We start from the raw sequence: 18,048 nt of genomic DNA, 5'->3' as shown, positions 1-18,048 counted from the left end.
AAAAAATAATTCACATGTCAGCAGTGCACAAAATCAAGGTCAACTGTCTTTTTAAGATTGAACTCTTGAGAAAACTACTCTGTTGACAAACTTTAAGCAGCTATCAAAAAAGTCTCTCTCCCAAAGATAATTTTTGAAAAGTTGGGAGTATATGAAAGCAAATTAGAAGAATGCTTTTAAACTGAAGGTTATAACATAATGGTGATGACCTATTATCAGAACCATTCCCCCCGTTTACATGTCATAGAATTTCAGAGTTCTAGCTTCATATTTACTTATGTAACTGCTTTACCAACTTCCTCCTTTCATGTACTGGATAAATCAATAGTCTACCAATGGCTATTAAACTGTCAAGCAACCAGCCATCAAAAAAAAAAAAAGAAAAATAAACAAAAACTCAAATTACAGCCGCCTACAGCCAGAAGGATGCAGAAAGGGAGAGAACACTCTCTATCTGCCACTCCATTTCTTCCTTTAAAGGCCTGGGACAACAACGGAGGGGAAAGGCAGACTCCTAATCTGACATGGTAGATCAATTCTTTGGAGAGAAGCCCACGCTTCTAGGATTTTACAAGGAAACCACAGAAGTCAGCTGTGTGATTTTTAACTGACACACCCTTTTATAATATTGTCAACTCTTCAGAGGTAGAAGCCTTGCAGTAAAATTTAAAAAAACTGCATTATAAAAAGAACTTTAATGTGTATTCCACAATTCCAGCTTTAATCATTCAATCAGCATGCTAACATGCTATCAAAGACACTGTCATTCCACATACCAGAATCATCCATAACAGCAATTGCTTGCTCTGCCTTATGCTGCAAAGCCAGAAGAGCTGCCTGTCTTCCTTGAAGAGCCTTCAATTGCTCCTGCTGTTGTAGCATCCTTTTCAATAAATCATGCTGCTTCTTCAAGTTCTCCAACTCCTCTTTAGCTTCCTGTTGAGGATCTCTGGCCTGCATGATATGGAAGAATATTACCATGATCACAACAAATTTACTTACTGAGTACTAGTGACAGAAGTGTCAAAACAAGCAGGACTTTAGTGTAAAAAGGTGAAAATGAAACAGCTTCACCTTTCCAATAGTCATTTTCAGTCTAAAAATTTCAGACAGCCAGTAGGAAGATGCCTGTACCACCAAGACATGCTTACCACTCCTGGGGGTAAGGTTTTCTTTAGAAGCCCTAATGTGTCCCAGAGACTAACCCAAGCATCCTTCTATCTTTTGAATCATAAAAGATGGCATTAAGCTGTAAGACTGGTAAAGCTAAGCAAGATAAGTCGTATTATCAGGGAGCTACATATAATACAAGATCTAGAGTGATTTACTGGCCTAAATTCTCTGAATTTTCAGCAGAACTTTTTGGGCACTTACTCTTCTCTAACCCATAACGTGTTTAGCTTTGTATGCTATATTTATGCCACAGATACTGGAATAAACCAGATTTAGGTAAACCAATTTCAAAACAAAAATATGCACAGAACCCCCTCTATACCATACTTTCAAATGCATGGAAACAGATCTACAGGAATGAAAGCATGTTGGGCAGTTAAAATATATTAAAACTAAGTTATTTTCCTCACCCTATCCTAATCAAAAACTGAAGATCTGCCTCAAAACTTTTTTTCAAGGACTCTCAGCAAATTATGTATTTTAATGAGACATCCACAGTTAAGATCTGATCCTGTCTGAAGTTGAATTATGTAGATGAAACCATGGAAAGATTTGCCTTCTTTTTTGTTAGGAGGTGACAAGTATTTAAAAAGAACATTACTAATCGAAAAGCATCATCTTTTCTCCACATAGTGCTGAGTTCCTGAAGTACAAAATTCTCTCAGTCCAAAAACAGCACCAAATGTTAGAACAGAAGGAGGCATCTTGTTAACTAGTTCTGGGTACTGGGAATGCTCAACTTTCCAGCATAGAAAGGAGAACACATCCAGAATTCTAAACTTCTCAAACAAGTGTCACTAAAAGATGCACTGCAACTGGCACTGATTATTCCTGTTAAATTTTCAGAGTAGAGGCAAATCAGAGTACCCAGTGAAATCAGCACAGGGAGGAATAGGGGGAGAAAGGTAAAAAGGGGAGGCGTCTCAGTCTCACTCACCTATTAAATAATCCAAGCTTTATCTAAAGTACCAGATTTACTTGAGTTCATTAAAATCACAAAACTAATTTGTCAAGGTTAATTCTACATTTGGACTACTAAGCTTGACAAAACACTCCAGTCTTATTTTATGGAAAAAAAATATCAAACTTATCTTTCCTTTTTTTTCCTCCCTTCTTAAATACAGAGTAAGACACAAAGCCATAGAAAAGCTGGTAACAGATAACAAAAGAAGTTTTAGACTTCAAAGCCCTTTGTCTTCCCCCTTCCAACCAAATATCCACATAAACAGCTATAAAAAAAACATTTATGGAACAAGTTAAGGCTACTATTCTCTAATTTGTTTTCTCTATATGGTACTAGCTTAAATTTGCATTGGCAGAATATTGGTGTAAACATGACAAGTGTCTGAAAGTCACATTTACAATATATTCTCTCAGAAAGAGAACAGCAAAACTGGAAAAGATCATCTACATAAAATCAGAACACCTCCTGCAGAGTTACATGTAGTACTTTCCCTGTCAATGTTGACACTTCAGAAGAGAAAGTTGTCAAACATCTATTTAAAGAAAAAGAACCCTAGGCAAAGAAGATGCATTCAATGAAGACAGCTGGATACAGATAAGCAGGCCAAATGGGAACATTCACCGTAAATAATAAAAACATTGAAGGAGCGGGAAAGAAGGAGCGGGAAAGAAGGAGCGGGAAAGAAGGAGCGGGAAAGAAGGAGCGGGAAAGAAGGAGCGGGAAAGAAGGAGCGGGAAAGAAGGAGCGGGAAAGAAGGAGCGGGAAAGAAGGAGCGGGAAAGAAGGAGCGGGAAAGAAGGAGCGGGAAAGAAGGAGCGGGAAAGAAGGAGCGGGAAAGAAGGAGCGGGAAAGAAGGAGCGGGAAAGAAGGAGCGGGAAAGAAGGAGCGGGAAAGAAGGAGCGGGAAAGAAGGAGCGGGAAAGAAGGAGCGGGAAAGAAGGAGCGGGAAAGAAGGAGCGGGAAAGAAGGAGCGGGAAAGAAGGAGCGGGAAAGAAGGAGCGGGAAAGAAGGAGCGGGAAAGAAGGAGCGGGAAAGAAGGAGCGGGAAAGAAGGAGCGGGAAAGAAGGAGCGGGAAAGAAGGAGCGGGAAAGAAGGAGCACTCCCCATGTATAAACCCTATTTGAGGCTAAAATAATAATTTGAAAGAGTACCTTTGAAGGCAATCCATGTTCTTGACTATTAATCCTACAAGGCCAGATTTCCCTGTCATTCAGAGCAGCTCTGTCACTTTCCCCTTTAGGGCTTGCTGTAACATCAATGTCTGTAACCTGTTCTTGTAAAGTTGAATTCCCTAGTTTGTCCTCAATGCAGGGCCGAACGCTCAAACTAAAAGATACCTCCTTTATTAAATAGTTTAGTACATTAGATTTTGAACATGTGCTCCAACTTAGCATGCATTTTCAACTTACAAACCTACCCACTTTTATCTTGTCAAATAATGAAAGCTAGTATCAAATAAAATCTACCAAAGAGCAGAAACATTCTTAGTCATTCTTAGAATTTTCATCACAATAAGGCTCCATATCAACCTGATATGACTAGAAGTATTCATTCTGCATGTAATATATTCAAGCTGCATTTAAAGAGAAATTGGATGCAAAACAAGGAGCCAAACATAAAACTAAAACCCATTTTGCAAAGATGAAGAAAAATGCAAGCTTGCATGTATACTTCTTAAACTGTACTGGTCTTTATCTGCATTTTTTTTTAAGTTAAAAGTACATCTTCCATGTCTATCATTTTATTTCTTTACAGGGATAGAAAGAGTTCTTACAAAGCTAAAAATAATTACAAGAACTTCTTAATGTTTTAACTGCTGTTTTACTTCCAAGTAGAACATTCAAAGTACTAACTGGCTATAAGAGTATCAGCTTTCCAGTACTATTCCTCAGCACAGTAGTATGGGAAGATGTAGAACATAAGCTGTTATTAAAATGCTTTTGTACATAATACAAGATTTGTTTACCACATTAGTATAAAAGCTTTTATGAATAGGAAGATTGTCTGTGTATCTTAGAACTAAATTCAGAACACCTTTTCTGAAAGGTGCTCATCTTTAAAAAAGGAGAGAAACTTCTGCGTTAGGTCACTACTTTATCGTATTACCAGAAAGATGCTTTGGCAATGGCCTACTAATGACCCATTTCCAACCCTCTCCTCCCCCAACAACTGCAATTTTTCCCCAGTAACAGAAACAAACTTACAGATGAAAAATTGTATAGAAAAGGATTCCTTCTAATCAATCCAGTGCATGCTCTGCCAAATTAAACATTTAACCCTTCATTCTACTTTGAAGAAAGACTAAATATTTAAAAACACTACTCAAGACACATTGTTGTTGTGACAGAAACATTAGTTTTTCCCCATATAAAAAAATTTAAAATATCTACACATGTGTGAACACCTCCTGAACAGAGTGTTTGGGGATCTACTATTTTTTAATTGAACTGCAGATTGACGCTATCACAACAATCACAACATAAACAAAGCAAAGTCTTCATTTCTAGCACCTTAATTACTAAAAGGCAGCTTACCGTGGTATCTGAAGCCTCAGACTGCACATCAATGTTTAGCGATGTGCTCTCACCTACAGAACCAGATCCCACAGCTGAATCTATAGTCCGAACATCATCCTCCTCATTTTCTCTAGCCTGAAATATTTCATTGGCATGAATCAAAAGCTATATAAGGGGGCAGTAAAAATGAATTATGGAAGGTACTACATATCAAAACCAACTCCCCCAGTAGCACCATCAAAACATGAACTGTCAACTCCTAGAAAAGCTTACAGTGCAGAAACAAATATATTATTTTCTCGAACTTACAAGCATCTTTTGCAAAAATTTCAGATAGGATTTCTCCTGCTCTTTAAGGTGATCTATAAGGTGTGATAAACGCTCAACATTGGCCGATCTTTCATTTTTCTCTACAAGATCATCCCGCATGGAGCTGGCCTTAGCAATATAGTCGCGAATTTGAACTAGTCTGCTCACAATCTGTAAAGACACTGAAATTACTGAATGCATTCAGCTACAGCTTTAACGTATTTAATGCACAAGACATGGTGATATAGCAACAGCAAAGTAGTAATTAAAGCGGTGACATACTGGTAGTACTTTCAATCCTATAAGCATGCTTCTGCAAGTGATTAAAAGTCAACAGCTTTTGTAAGAATAAATTTATGCATGCATGAAGCTGCAAGCCTGAAGCACGGGGCTTCTTGTCAACGTAGGCTAAAACAGAATTGAGCTTTTAACATGAAAATATTAAACTGTGAGAGTATTTTCTGGAATTGTATAAAAGAGAACCAACCTCCAAGATGAAAACTAATACTGCTTCTGTTATCAATAAGCAGATTTCTAAGGAAATCTAAAGAACACATGATTACATTTGGTTTCACATTTTCATCAAGTCAGTGGGAAGATAAGTATTTCCAATAAAGATTTACCAGTTATACTTTTCAGAAATTTACAAAGATGCACTGAAAAGTAACAAGGTAATTAAAACCTTTCTAAGAGTCAATACTCTGTAGACTTTATAGGCTATTTAAATACCTGGCTACTATCCATAGCTGGTTCTCCCCTTCCATCTTCTTGAGCAGAGACATGACAATTTTGCAAGAAATCCTTGCTTAGAGCAGCTCCAAACAACTCTTTACATTGCACTGATACCCCACTTTCCTTTTTTTGGGAACCTGAGGCAGGATCTTTGCTTTTGTTAGTGTTTATCTGCAGGGATAGGAAGTTGAATGGTTTTTTGCTTTCATTAAGTTGACGTTTGTTGTTAGCAGCCGTTGCCCTGCCTTGAGAATCACTTCCAATGCTTCTCTATAAACAAACAAAAACACAGAATAATTGCTTTATTTTTTTCCTCCAATATATTCTTAACACTGAATAGTTTCACTGCTTGGATTACCAGTTCTGCAGGATTATTAGACTAATTTTAAAGTTACCATATTAGTCACTGACTAGCCAAAAGCTAGCTAAAGACAGTGCTGGTGATTTTCGCCATGTAGTTTTCAGAAAGCAAGCCCACCCTCCCAGAACAGCTGAGAAGCAAAAATGTTCTGTGGTTCCTCCAAGCTTAATTCCTCATCCTTGCTGTGGCCTCCACCTTTACTACAGTGAAAGGCATCCTACTTCTCCAGGTACAGTTGAGAGAGAATAACAATAATGAAAGAGCAACATATTCACTTGCAGAATATGTTACCTCATAACTTCAGCTTTTCTTTAGAACCTTCTGAATAGCAACTTGTTGCCACAACGTACATTTGGGGAGGAAGTTATGCCCAGTCTTCATATTCTGAATAAGTCAAAGCAACGAACTGCATTTGGAAGAATCATCACAACCCAAACAAGTTAACAACAAAGTTTGGCAAAGATTAACAAGCCTCTACTCTGAAACTGTTAGCACAAACTTATGCCTTGTTACCAAAGAATTAATTCCTCACACTTTTTGTTATTTTTGACACAGGAAGGACAAATGTGCCATACTCCCAAAGCAGTTATGTCTAAAAAATTCATGCCATATATTTCTCCACGCTCTACTGAGGTGCAGATTTTAATGTTATTCTTCTGCTTAATTCAGATAACAGTGTTCAGAACCACAAACCGGGACTTCAAGAACAGACTTTCAAAATAAGGTACAGATATTTTTGAGTAGCAGATAAGTATGATGAGTAAGAAATACTGATTTGAGGACACAGGAATTTGTTAATGATTGAGAGGAAGGATACTCTGAAGCACAGGAAAGCCACAGTCCTGAACTTTCCAAATTCTGTCAAGGTCAAACCCAGAATTTTGATCTGGCTCTGTGGTGTCTACAAGCTTTTTTTTTTTTAACCCTAATCGCTTATGAAAGCTTTCTTTATTCATCTGTCAAATTATTAAGAGCTTGCTGAATAAATTTTGGAGTCACATTTATAGTGGGAATTAGTATTCACACAAACCTGATCCAGATCACTGAAGTTTATTCTTTGTTTAAGTCTTTCTAGTTCAGCCTGCTCTGGAACAGACATCTGGGTCATGTATCGAGCATGAGGAAAGCTATGAGGAGTTCTGGTCTTCCGTCGTCCCATTCCTGGTGAGGATTCTGGAGATATATCATTGGTAAGCCTCGTTTCAGCTTCCCCACCAAGCTTTTTCTTGTTTTTTTCTGAAGATCTGTTTGCTTTCTTCTGTTGACTTCCCCAGTCCTTAAGGGGAAGGAGAAGGAAGAAAAAATAAAGGTAATGTTTGTTATACACATAGAAAGTAAATGTTTTAATTCAGTGAAAGAGAGTTTACTTCCATTTTAGAAGTACAAATAAAAAGCCATATCAAAATACACTAAGTTTTCTAGAACAAACATCACATTACAAAGTATGATTTTCTCCACTGTATCAATTAAGAATAGCTTGACAGGAAATTTGAAACCCATTTCATCCTACAAAGCATTAAGTTAATTTTAAATTAAGCTAAAATTCAATTTTTCTTCTTTGCTGAAGAATCTTCAGTAGTTTGGAATTTTGAAAATTAGAGTTTTCACTCTCATGACACCTAAAACACTTGTGTGTCTAGCTACTTTATTTACCCAAAACATCTCCCATAAATACATCTACAGGCTTCACAACCTTTGAATTTGCTCATGCTTGCTTACATCTATCTCAATTATTCCTACTGGTTTTGCGGCTACTTACCTGTAAAGCTGTACTGACAAGGCTTAGGGATTTGCATTGTTACCTGCCACGAACAGAATCCCCCTGGTAATTTTAATGTACAGGATAAAATAGCAACTGAAAGATAATAATTATACCGTGTTGTTCAGCCGGTCATCAAGGCTCTCATTGCTCCAGCTAGGCAAGTCCTGATCATTCATGCCTTCTTCAAAGGGACCACCTCCTGTTGCCATGACAAGCAATCAATAAAAAGAATCTAAAAGAAACAGCTGGAAGAAATGTGCTGTATTAAAATCAGTTTATGTAGAATATTTTAAAGATTCATAATCTGAAACAACTACATAGTCATAAAATGCAAACACAAGGCTGTTTTAGGAAACTAAACCCCATTTACTAAACTGTGTTACTAAAAATGTACGCGAGAAGAGCACAGATACTTGCGTTAAAAATGAAATAAAAAGTACTTGTGGGTTTGGAAGGTTTTTTTACTTTTTTTTAATCCCTGCTCTTAGAAAGTAAAGATTTTTTTGTGTGTGTGTTCTCAATCTTCCTCACTTTAAAACGCATTACACAGTGCTTAGAAAGACTGCTTTGTGATTCATAAAACCTGCACTTTCGGGTCCAGGGTGATGTCTGTTTGACACAAGTGACTTTGGAGACCTAGTATGTCAAACCTGCACATTTATTTCAATGCTGAGATGCTGACAACAGAGCACTGAATGAGACACTCAATACAATACATGGAACACAGACATCAATAAAAGGATTTTTATTTTCTTTACTAGAAGCTATTTAAGCAGTGAATGCTGTGGCACTTATAGTTTCTAGCAAAACTAAACAAAATAATTTGTATTTCCTACAGCTGTGCTACTCTGATAGTGTAATTCTGTACAGTATAAAGCAATCTATATGTTAAAAGTTTTCATTTTCACTTCTAGTTTTGACATTAGTAATAGAAGAGTTGTTAAAGCTGAAAAGATCAGAAGTAAAGTATTCCTTTATAGCAGTAAAATTAGATTAGCCTGCTCAAAAAGGTGAAGAATACGTAACTGTATATACTCTCAGGCTGCAATAAAAACTGTGTAGCCTAAGTGCTGCTGGCACAGTTCCACCACACAAAGCTATAAACTTTTTCTTTATAACAGTTATGAAGTCCCGTTACAGACGTAGAGAAAAAGGTCTTGCAGAGAAGTACTTTTTCCAGCTAGTTTTAATTGCTATCTTAGGACATGATCCCAGCTTTATCTTTAAGTAAAAACAAAAAGGACCATTTATTTCTAAGTATTTTACTGCAACCTATCTACAATTAATTTCCACACCAAGATTTCACACTGTACAGGTGAAGAAATTACCTAAAACTCAAGATAAGAAGAATCTAAGAAGTCATTTTTAAATAATCAGTTCCAGAAAAAAATTATTAATACTGAACTAAGTTTAAAAGCTGTACTAGTACACCTATCTTGCTTACATATGGTACCCAATCAAAATCACACAGTACATCCCTCTCAGTAAGTGCACTTGCACAAAGCAGTATTTTTATGCCAACACAGCTTACTACTATACCATTAAGGAAATGAGATCCACCAGATACGCTCACTTTACCACAACCACATCTGCACTGGGCAGTGTACCAACCTAAGTCACACTAACACAGTTAGGAGTGATTCAGCTTCTGCATCTCACTATCAAGAATCATAACACAGGTGTAATTAAATGCCTGCTGCTTTGGGAACTGGCAGATCTGTGCCCTACTGGCCTTGCACATTCATTCATATTCCCTTCTTCATCCCAACAGAAATGTCCAGTCAGCTGTGCAATCAGAGGGTACCAACTGTAAGCAAGCCAGCCAACAAACAAATACCAGAATTAAAAAAAAAAACAGACAAGTTCTAAGCTGGATAAACTCCCTGATCTGGCTAACCTTACGACTATATCAGAACTATCTGTAGGCTAAAGGAAGGCAAATAAAAGCCATGTCATCAGAAGGAGTGAAACCCAGAGAGATCAACTGTAAAACCACACCTTCTGTACAACTTTCACCTAGGTGAACTGCCAGATTTATTTAGGAAATAAGAACACAATGCCCTTCCACATTTTCTTTGTTTTCATGTAGAAGCACAAGTACTCTATGAAAGGCTCACAGAGAACCTCTCCTGCCAAGTCAAGGAAAATTTGACAAGCATTCAAAACAAATGCACAGTTATCAGTTATTTTAGAAAAAAAAGCTATGTTTTGTAAGTACTTTCTTCAGTTACAGATGAACTTCAGCTTTTTTTTTCAGCTTTGTAGATGTGCAAGACCCAACATTTCAACCGGCACTCTACCCTGACCTATGCCGCTAAGCGTAATGAGTTCACCTCAACAAGATTACAGGCCATCTGGGTTTACGGTCCAATTCAGTAAGCTGTATCCTCATCATCATGTTATATAATTCTAAATACCCAGGAAAAGAAGTTTTTCCCTACTTTGCACTGTAAAAACAAGAAGGGGCAGTGTTCATCTGTACATAATACAAATAACTATTCACATATATTTCATTTAAAACTGTCACATAAGCTATCTTCAATTATCTCTGCTGTAGGAGTCTCATTACCTCTGAAGTAAATTCACTACCACAGATGGATATTCTGAACACTATTCTCAAACAAGGACACTAGGCATATGCCAGTGCATCCTAATAAATACAGCTCAAAAATAACAATATCCTGATTACTTCCAGCAAGTAGATTTTGAAGTGTTCTAACAGAACTGTGATCTTCCCAGACAGCAAGCTGCTAAACGTTTGTATCAGTCTGATATTTCCAGATACGTTAGTCAAGTGATCTTAAGATCAGAGCTATGCTGATATTTCATCCTTTCAACTCAGCTAAAGAACATACAGAGGTTCAGGCAGCTTTTTTCTTACAAACTCTCCCATACAAAGTTGTGGTTTTTACCTCCCCCCCCCCCCCCCCCCCCACTAATTTGAATTTTTCCTTACTTTTCATTTCACCAGCTATTTCCAGAAGAAATCCTCTTATAAAACCTTTGGTATCCTCCCATCATGCTACTTCTGCATCCAGCAACCCATTACCAATATCGGCTTCTTGCACATTATGGAATCTGTACAGAAGCTCTATTTGAGCATGTGCATACTGCCTCACAACATTTACTAGGGACTTGGTAAAAAAGACTTTCAAGTACATTTTCTACAGAAATAATAAGATAATATGTAAGATTATAGTCAAAACATGTAAGATTGTAGTCAAAATATATTTTGTATGTGTAGCAGCAATACGAAAATTGCTCAGAAGCATCACTACAAAATATGCTAACAAACCAAAGATACATATTTTTAAAGGCTTTTTTTCTGCAGCAGTGTTGTTTTGACATTTTTCCCCCCCCAGCGTTCACATGAACTGCAAGAGTTCTGAGAAGCACTTGATCCTGCACACAGAAACTTTTGAAAATCAAAAATTAAACAGAAAACAGTTGTAAAAAGCCATCATACAGCCCTAAACCCTGAAAAATGGCAAAGATATAAGTTTAGCGTTTTAAGATATGCGCTCCTCCTCACTGAGCTTTAGTTTACCGTTAACTCATTAAACCCCTACAGAGTATCGCCAGCCATACTATATCATCAAATAAGAGCAGACAAGGGAGCAAGTGCCCTCTTGCTGCACCGGTCAGCCCTCACACCAGCACTCCGCGCTAGAACTGCGAGGTCAAACCCGCGGGCCGAGGGGTGGATGGCCCCGGGGCTGGGGGTGGACAGCCCTACCAGCCTGCAGAGCCGGGTCCGAACCCCGCACCTCAGCCCTCGCCGGCGCCCCGCAGCGCGCCGTCCCACTTCCCCGGCGGCGGACAGATGGAGCGATGCCCACCAGGCCGCGGCGTGAAGCAGGCGGGGCGCTCCGGGACAGAGGCGGCCGGGAGGTGGGCGGAAAGCCCGCTCCTTCCCGGCGCCAAAACCGGGGCGGGCGGGGGCGGGCTCCGCCCCAGGCGCCTTAGGCAAACAAAAAAAGCGCGGCCGTTGCCACAGCCCCGCCGGCGTCTCCAGGGAGAGCGGGGGACGCGTCCTCCTCTGGGGCGGCGGAGAGGGACCCGCCTAAGCGGGGGCCGCCGCAACGCTCCGCTGGGCCTCTCGATTCCGTCCCCCGCCTCATCCCGGCTCTCTTCTCCACGGGGCCGGCCGGGTGCCCGGCCGCCACGAAGGCCGCGCCGGGCCGGTCCTAGCCCACCAGCGGCGGCCCCCGCCGCCAGCCCGGGGGGAGGAGAGGGCGGCTCACCCCGCGGCGGAGGGAGGGTCAGGCAGGCCCGGTTTCTCCTCCACCAACGCCTCCACCAACCGCGAGGCCTCGGCTGCCCGGCCGGGCGTTTCGCCTTCCGGCAGCAGAGAAGAGCGGCCTCGCTTCGCTGAACGCCACAGCGCGGGCGACTGGAGTCACAGCCTCGCCGCCATCTTGGCCGCCTACTCCGCCAGGGTGGGGGAGGCGGCCCCCAGCGGACGGATACACACCGTTACCGGTAACCTCTTCCCAGCCGTGCCCTTCCGCGCTGCCCGCCCCCAGGCCACGTGACAACGGCGCGGACCCACCCTTCCCGCGCTCGTGGGCGCCCGTCGGGCGGGGAGCCCCGCCCCGCCCCGCCGGCCGGCAGAACTCCCAATCCCAGCGTGCCCTGCGTGAGGGGCGGGTTCGCGCCGCCCGGGGCCGGCGGCCTTCTCCTCAGGGCGCCACCACGTGTGGGCGCGGCGGCTCCGCCCCGCTGGGCTCTGCCTGGGGGCTCGCCTTGCTCGTAAAATAAAATACGAAAGCGATGGTGAACTCTATAAATGACGTCACCTGACTGGAAGACTAGTAAAAATCACGTAAACATCCTGAGCGTGGACGAGGGTCAGACCATGTTCCTTGTTTGGAGCAGTATTAACTCGCAGAGCCTGTGTCTGCCGGCCTTTGGTCTCCAGCGGTGAAAAGGTGGAGGTCGTTGTGGTTTATCTGTTTTTCATTTTTTTTCGGCAACGCCATTATTCGCGTTTTGCTACTTGCTTTAGGGCTTGGAGTTTACAGATCTGGGTTCTTTAAACTTTCCTTTGGAAAAAAAAATACAGAGAAAAAATTAGAAGGATTTGGCATTTAGAAAATAAATAGTTGTGGGTAACACTGATCACCCCGTTGTTCCAGGCAGGTAAACTTGTATTTAGCTTTTCTTGTTAGTCGTCAGGGGGCTGGACTTTCATAATATACTCAGGATTTTCGATTTCTGTCTCAGTAAAGCTGATACTTATTTTTCTTGCATTTGAGGTGATTGTCCCTCGTTGTGAGAAGGGGGAAAACAAGTTACCATTTTCAGCATCTCCATTACACTGAGTTTCTAAAGCAGAAGCATTAAATATTTATATCAGGCCTCATAATTCACCCTGGGTGAGAAACATTTTACTGGTACTACACGGAAATGTAGTTAACCCCCCCATCTCTCCTATATTAGTACCAACACGAATGTATTTTTTGCCACCAAAAAACAAATGACACATTAATAACTTTCAATGACACATTATCTGTAATTTAGAAAAGGAACTGAAATATTAGAAAACATATGAAATAAAAATGTTTCAATAAAAATGTTATTTTCTCCAGCAGATGCCCCGGTGTCAAAGGAATAGGTCTGAACAATACACAGCGCATGAAAGAGGTGAGCATAAGCCTGCCTGTTAACAGCAGCATTTTTCTCCCATTTCTACCATGGGCTACAGGACTGTATCCCCATAACTGAAATCGCTTTAGAAAGAATCTGCAACAACTTGCAGAAGCCCTCTATATAATGACTATATTCATTTGTATTGCAATTCTGCAGCTAATAAAGAGGTTCATGTATCAGCTTTTTTTGTTATTATCCTTTGAACTAATGTCCTTTTATCCTTGCCTCAGGTACCATGTCTGGATATTCAGCACAGTATTAGCAGCGTTGCTGTTGGCAAGACACTTCGTGTTGTCACAGTGGCATACCTCCTACTGCCCAGCAGGTGGAGGCAGAATTTAAGGGAAAATAGTACTTTAATACAATGACTATCATTTTTTTGTTGCTTTAGTTTATTCTTAAAATACAGCTTCCTCATTCCTGTTGTTTCCTGCAGGAAAAAAAAAAATCTTAAATAAAACTGTAATACGCAGTTAAAGAAAAATAATAAATTAAATAGATTTTAGTATGTTTTAGTAACAATGCCTTTACTATAGTCCCCTATATATCATAACTGCATATTTACCTTACCACATGATGTCATATATTGGCAGTATGTTTCTCATAGGCACTCACAGCATCATTACTCTGATTCTGGCTTGCAATTTGCAGGATGATTTTTCTCTCATTTTTTTGGTCCCTCTTCTGGAATTGGCTGCAAACTTGTTCTTTAAAAAAAAAAAAAAAAAAGGAGAAAAAAAGGTGCTCCAAAGAAATAAAACAGTACCAGCTCCTCAGAGCCCTCAGAGCTGTTTTTCATTGGGGATGGGGGCTGAAAAAAAGTACAGTAAACATTAAGGAGTCATGGATTGCACTGCAAGAAGCATTATTTCCGGTAGGTGGTTCTCTGCTACTGTTATAAAATAACATTTTAGGATTTGGGAATGACTGTGAGCCAAAACTAATATGGTTTAAAGAATGTCTTGTTAATTAAAAAAAAATAAAAACCTCTTTTGGGGGAAGTCCTATATCAACACTAATGACCCTCTAGATTGACAGTAACTAATTCCTCCTACAAAGATCTCTGTTATAAGTGCTTCCATCAGCAGACATGCTAATGAATGCACCCTCACAAAAACTGAATGGATTATCTTTGAGATAGCCCAATGTAATTAGGACTGAAAGCTACATCAGAGACATGATGATTTTTTCCTTGAGCATCTGCTGGCTGTATCTTGTTGATTTTACTTTATTATTCCAGCGTGAAAGGAAAGAATGCAAACAAAATACAGGCATGTAAGGACTAGAGACAAGAAGAAATGAAGGCTTAAAGTTTGAGAGAGACATAGGAGATGTGAGGAATAGTTGAGAAGAGAGATTTTTAAAGGCCCTGGAACAAAGGCAGTAAGTAACAGAGCATTCGGTTCAAATAGTAATTGTCCACTTTTTTTTGCTGATTTTGTGACAAAGAGGTTTTTGCTGCAAAAATTAAACTGGCCAAAAATGATTGGTTTACCATAATATGGCTACACAGTGACTATCAGGCTACTATACTAAAGGTAATTTTTCTTTCTTTGAGTAACATTAGATTGGAAAGATTCTTTTAACAGAGTTTTGAGTTCATGTATATAAAAAGATAAAGTGCCCACTTATCCCTATGGGGTCTGGTAATAAATTAAGGTAGATGTCAGGCAGAGGCACAGGCATTTAAGACCCCAAACCCATGCATTGGGGTGGTCAAGGATTAGCCAGTTCACTACCAGTGAAGAAGAAGGCAATTTTTGACGATCCACTCAAGCATAAGAGCCATCAGAAGCAATAAAGGAAAGAAGAGTAATCGGGATGTAGGTATTAGCTAACCTGGTCAGACCCCAGAAAACTACCTGAATCTCAGCTGAATAATGGACAAGATCCCTGTCATAAACCTTCCCCACATCTGCAGGAGTGGGGAAAGTAATCCTCTTGATACTGCTGTTACCTCACCAGTCTGTAATATTTGCTGTTATACACACTCGAGGTCTTACATTCTAGTAAAATATCAGTGACTGGCATCAGATCTACTGCTAAAAAGTGATGGGATGGAGCCGTGAGGCATAACCAGTTTTGTTTTACTAAGCATGCTTATTTCACACAACCAAAACACATCAGGAGCACCACTGTTGCTCTGCCTAGAAGCCCTAGGACCACATTTTTCTCGTTGTCCCCTTTGAAGTCAGGGTCCATTGAAGCCGATTATGAAAACCTTTTTAAAAGAGGTCTCTATAGCACAAAAGTTTTATTCCTTGGCTAACAAAAGCAATCCAAGAAGAAACAAAATGCTTTGGTTGTTCTGAAAAGACAGATTGGAGTTAAACAGGCATGTCTGCAGATTCCTAAGCAAAGTGAGTAGGAACAACCTTGAATTCTTAATATCCTGGATGTTCATTCTGTATCATGGTATTGTCTAGCCCTTTCCATATTATTTAGATTTCTAGAGTCATGATCCAAATATGTGCTACCCCGAAAAAAAAACAAAATTAAAAAGTGAGCAGAAGAAAGATAAAATTATTACATAGCTGAGAAATACCACATAAATTTCTCCCTCTGGATTGAATCCAAGGACAAGAATATGAATGAAAGAAGCAATCCCACCACGTGAAAACAAAATGTTTGGAACCAGCTCATGCCTCTCTGCCCAACCCCCATTTTTTTTTCAATTTTGCAATAAAATAAAATTAATTTTTATTTTCCTTGGTTCTCAGTGTACAGAATGAAAGATACCTCTATTTGAGAGTTCATTCTAAGAGGAAAAGGTCATAGATACTTTCTACTTTTACCTTTTGTAGTTGGAAACTAAATTGTATCTGATAGCAGTCATTCCTGCATGTTCATAACTAAGTGCTTTCTCTACACGGTATAGCTTCAGTTATGTTGAAAACATATCAGCATTGTTAATGAAAATTAGTTAGAAATGAAATTAGTTAATAAACAAAACAGCTAGTTAGCATATAAAAGCTACAGTGAATGCTTCAAAGCCACCTAATTTTTATTTTCATATGTGTTCATCTTTCTTTAAATGGAAGAAAATCTGCTAAAGTTTTAGGTCATTTTATAGCCACTATGCAGTTTGATACTGAACATCCAATCCAGAAAAATAAAAAATTCCTAATAATTACATGGCTTTACATTCATAATCTAGTATGTGTTGACTTTTTATTAAAAAGTTACCATAAGGAGTTCCACTGTAGCTACACAGGGTTGAGTAATTATAAGATATACTGCATTTCATCCTCTGGCAATAATGTTTTTGAAATAGATATTTGTTTTTCTGGTTCAGGAGGTTATGCAAATATAGAAGTACTGAGTAAAGTACGATGACCTGGCATGTCCGATGACTAATATATATGTGTGTGTGTATATATATATGAAAGGATTTAAATTAGAGTAACTTTAAAGTGTTTAAAATAACTTTGAAACTTAAATCTTTCTGTTACATTTCCAATAAAATTGCCATGTTATGGTTGTACAATCTTCGACCCGTCTGTATTTCTACATGGCAGCTGAAGGTGATTTAAAACTTCCCTGGATAAAAAACATACACACGAGAAAAAGTAAAGCTTTATGTTTTATAAATGGTGCTTAACACCTGCGTTACAGCTTATCAGGGAAAAATGGTGGTTCCTTGTACTACGAAAGCTTCTTGTGTGCTTGCAACTTCTTTAGAGCTTGAATGATAGAATGATGATATGAACACATTATCTTGTGTTCGCTGATTTTACAATCGTAGAATCACAGAATGGTTTGGGTTGGAAGGCACCTTAAAGATCATCTAGTTCTAACCCCACTGCCATGGGCAGGGACATCTTCCACCTGACTAGGTAGCACAAAGCCCCATCCAGCCTAGCCTTGAACACTTCCAGGGATGGGGCATCCACAGCTTCTCTGGGCAACCTGTTCCAGTGCCTCACCACCCTCACAGTCAAGGATTTCTTCCTTATATCTAACCTAAATCTGCCTTCTTTCATTTTAAAGCCATTAGTCCTTGTCCTATCACTACATGCCCTTGTAAAAAGTCCCTCTCCAGCTTTCTTGTAGGCTCCTTTCAGCTCCTGGAAGGCTGCTATAAGGCCTCAGTGGAGCCTTCTCTTCTCCAGGCTGAACAACCCCAACTCTCTCAGCCTGTCTTCACAGGAGAGGTGCTGCAGCCCTCTGATCTTCTTTGTGGCCTTCCTCGGGACTTGCTCCAACAGGTCCATGTCCTCCCTATGCTGGGGGCCCCAGAACTGGATGCAGTACTCCAGGTGGGGTCTCACCAGAGCAGAGTAGAGGGACAGAATCACCTCCCTTGACCCGCTGGCCATGCTTCTTTTGATGCAGCCCAGGATGCGTTTGGCTTTCTGGGCTGTGAGCACACATTGCAAGCTTATATTTAGTTTTTCATCCAAGTCCTTCTCTGCAGGTCTGCTGTCAATCCACTCATTGCCCAGCTTATATTCATGTCTAGGGTTGCCCAAAGCTGTTATACTTCTGTCAGATAAAATACGTCAGGAAGTACTCAGATGAAACTTCTAATATAATGAGAACAAAGACCACTGATTTCTTGTGCTAGCTATTTCTTTTAAA

General features: G+C 39.9%; 2 protein-coding genes across 19 annotated transcripts in view; one reads left to right on the top strand and one right to left on the bottom strand.

Annotated features, from left to right (window-relative positions):
- PCM1 (pericentriolar material 1) overlaps window positions 1-12,390 on the bottom strand; it is a 45,405-nt gene extending 33,015 nt beyond the window's left edge. For 7 of the 16 annotated variants that reach the window (XM_064449533.1, XM_064449542.1, XM_064449545.1 and 4 more), the window contains exons 1-7: window positions 12,060-12,192; window positions 7,929-8,060; window positions 7,084-7,329; window positions 5,690-5,962; window positions 4,961-5,131; window positions 4,670-4,786; window positions 777-954 (exon numbers count right to left, since the gene is read on the bottom strand). In XM_064449533.1, the coding sequence (XP_064305603.1) occupies window positions 777-954; window positions 4,670-4,786; window positions 4,961-5,131; window positions 5,690-5,962; window positions 7,084-7,329; window positions 7,929-8,024 (1,081 nt within the window). In that variant the 5' untranslated portion in view covers window positions 8,025-8,060; window positions 12,060-12,192. The other 9 variants (XM_064449543.1, XM_064449546.1, XM_064449547.1 and 6 more) reach the window with 7 other exon arrangements.
- Window positions 12,208-18,048, top strand: part of FGL1 (fibrinogen like 1) — a 31,080-nt gene continuing 25,239 nt past the window's right edge. Inside the window, exons 1-2 of one of the 3 annotated variants that reach the window (XM_064449555.1) lie at window positions 12,208-12,297; window positions 13,407-13,461. The gene's annotated coding sequence lies outside the window, so the exon portion shown is untranslated. Of the gene's footprint in view, window positions 12,298-12,332; window positions 12,747-13,406; window positions 13,462-18,048 lie in introns of those variants that run through there. The other 2 variants (XM_064449554.1, XM_064449552.1) reach the window with 2 other exon arrangements.

This window comes from Phalacrocorax carbo, chromosome 4 (assembly GCF_963921805.1).
Source record: "Phalacrocorax carbo chromosome 4, bPhaCar2.1, whole genome shotgun sequence".
NCBI lineage: Eukaryota > Metazoa > Chordata > Aves > Suliformes > Phalacrocoracidae > Phalacrocorax > Phalacrocorax carbo.
Note: the sequence above shows the minus strand (reverse complement) of the source record. Positions and strands in the feature narration are given on the sequence as shown.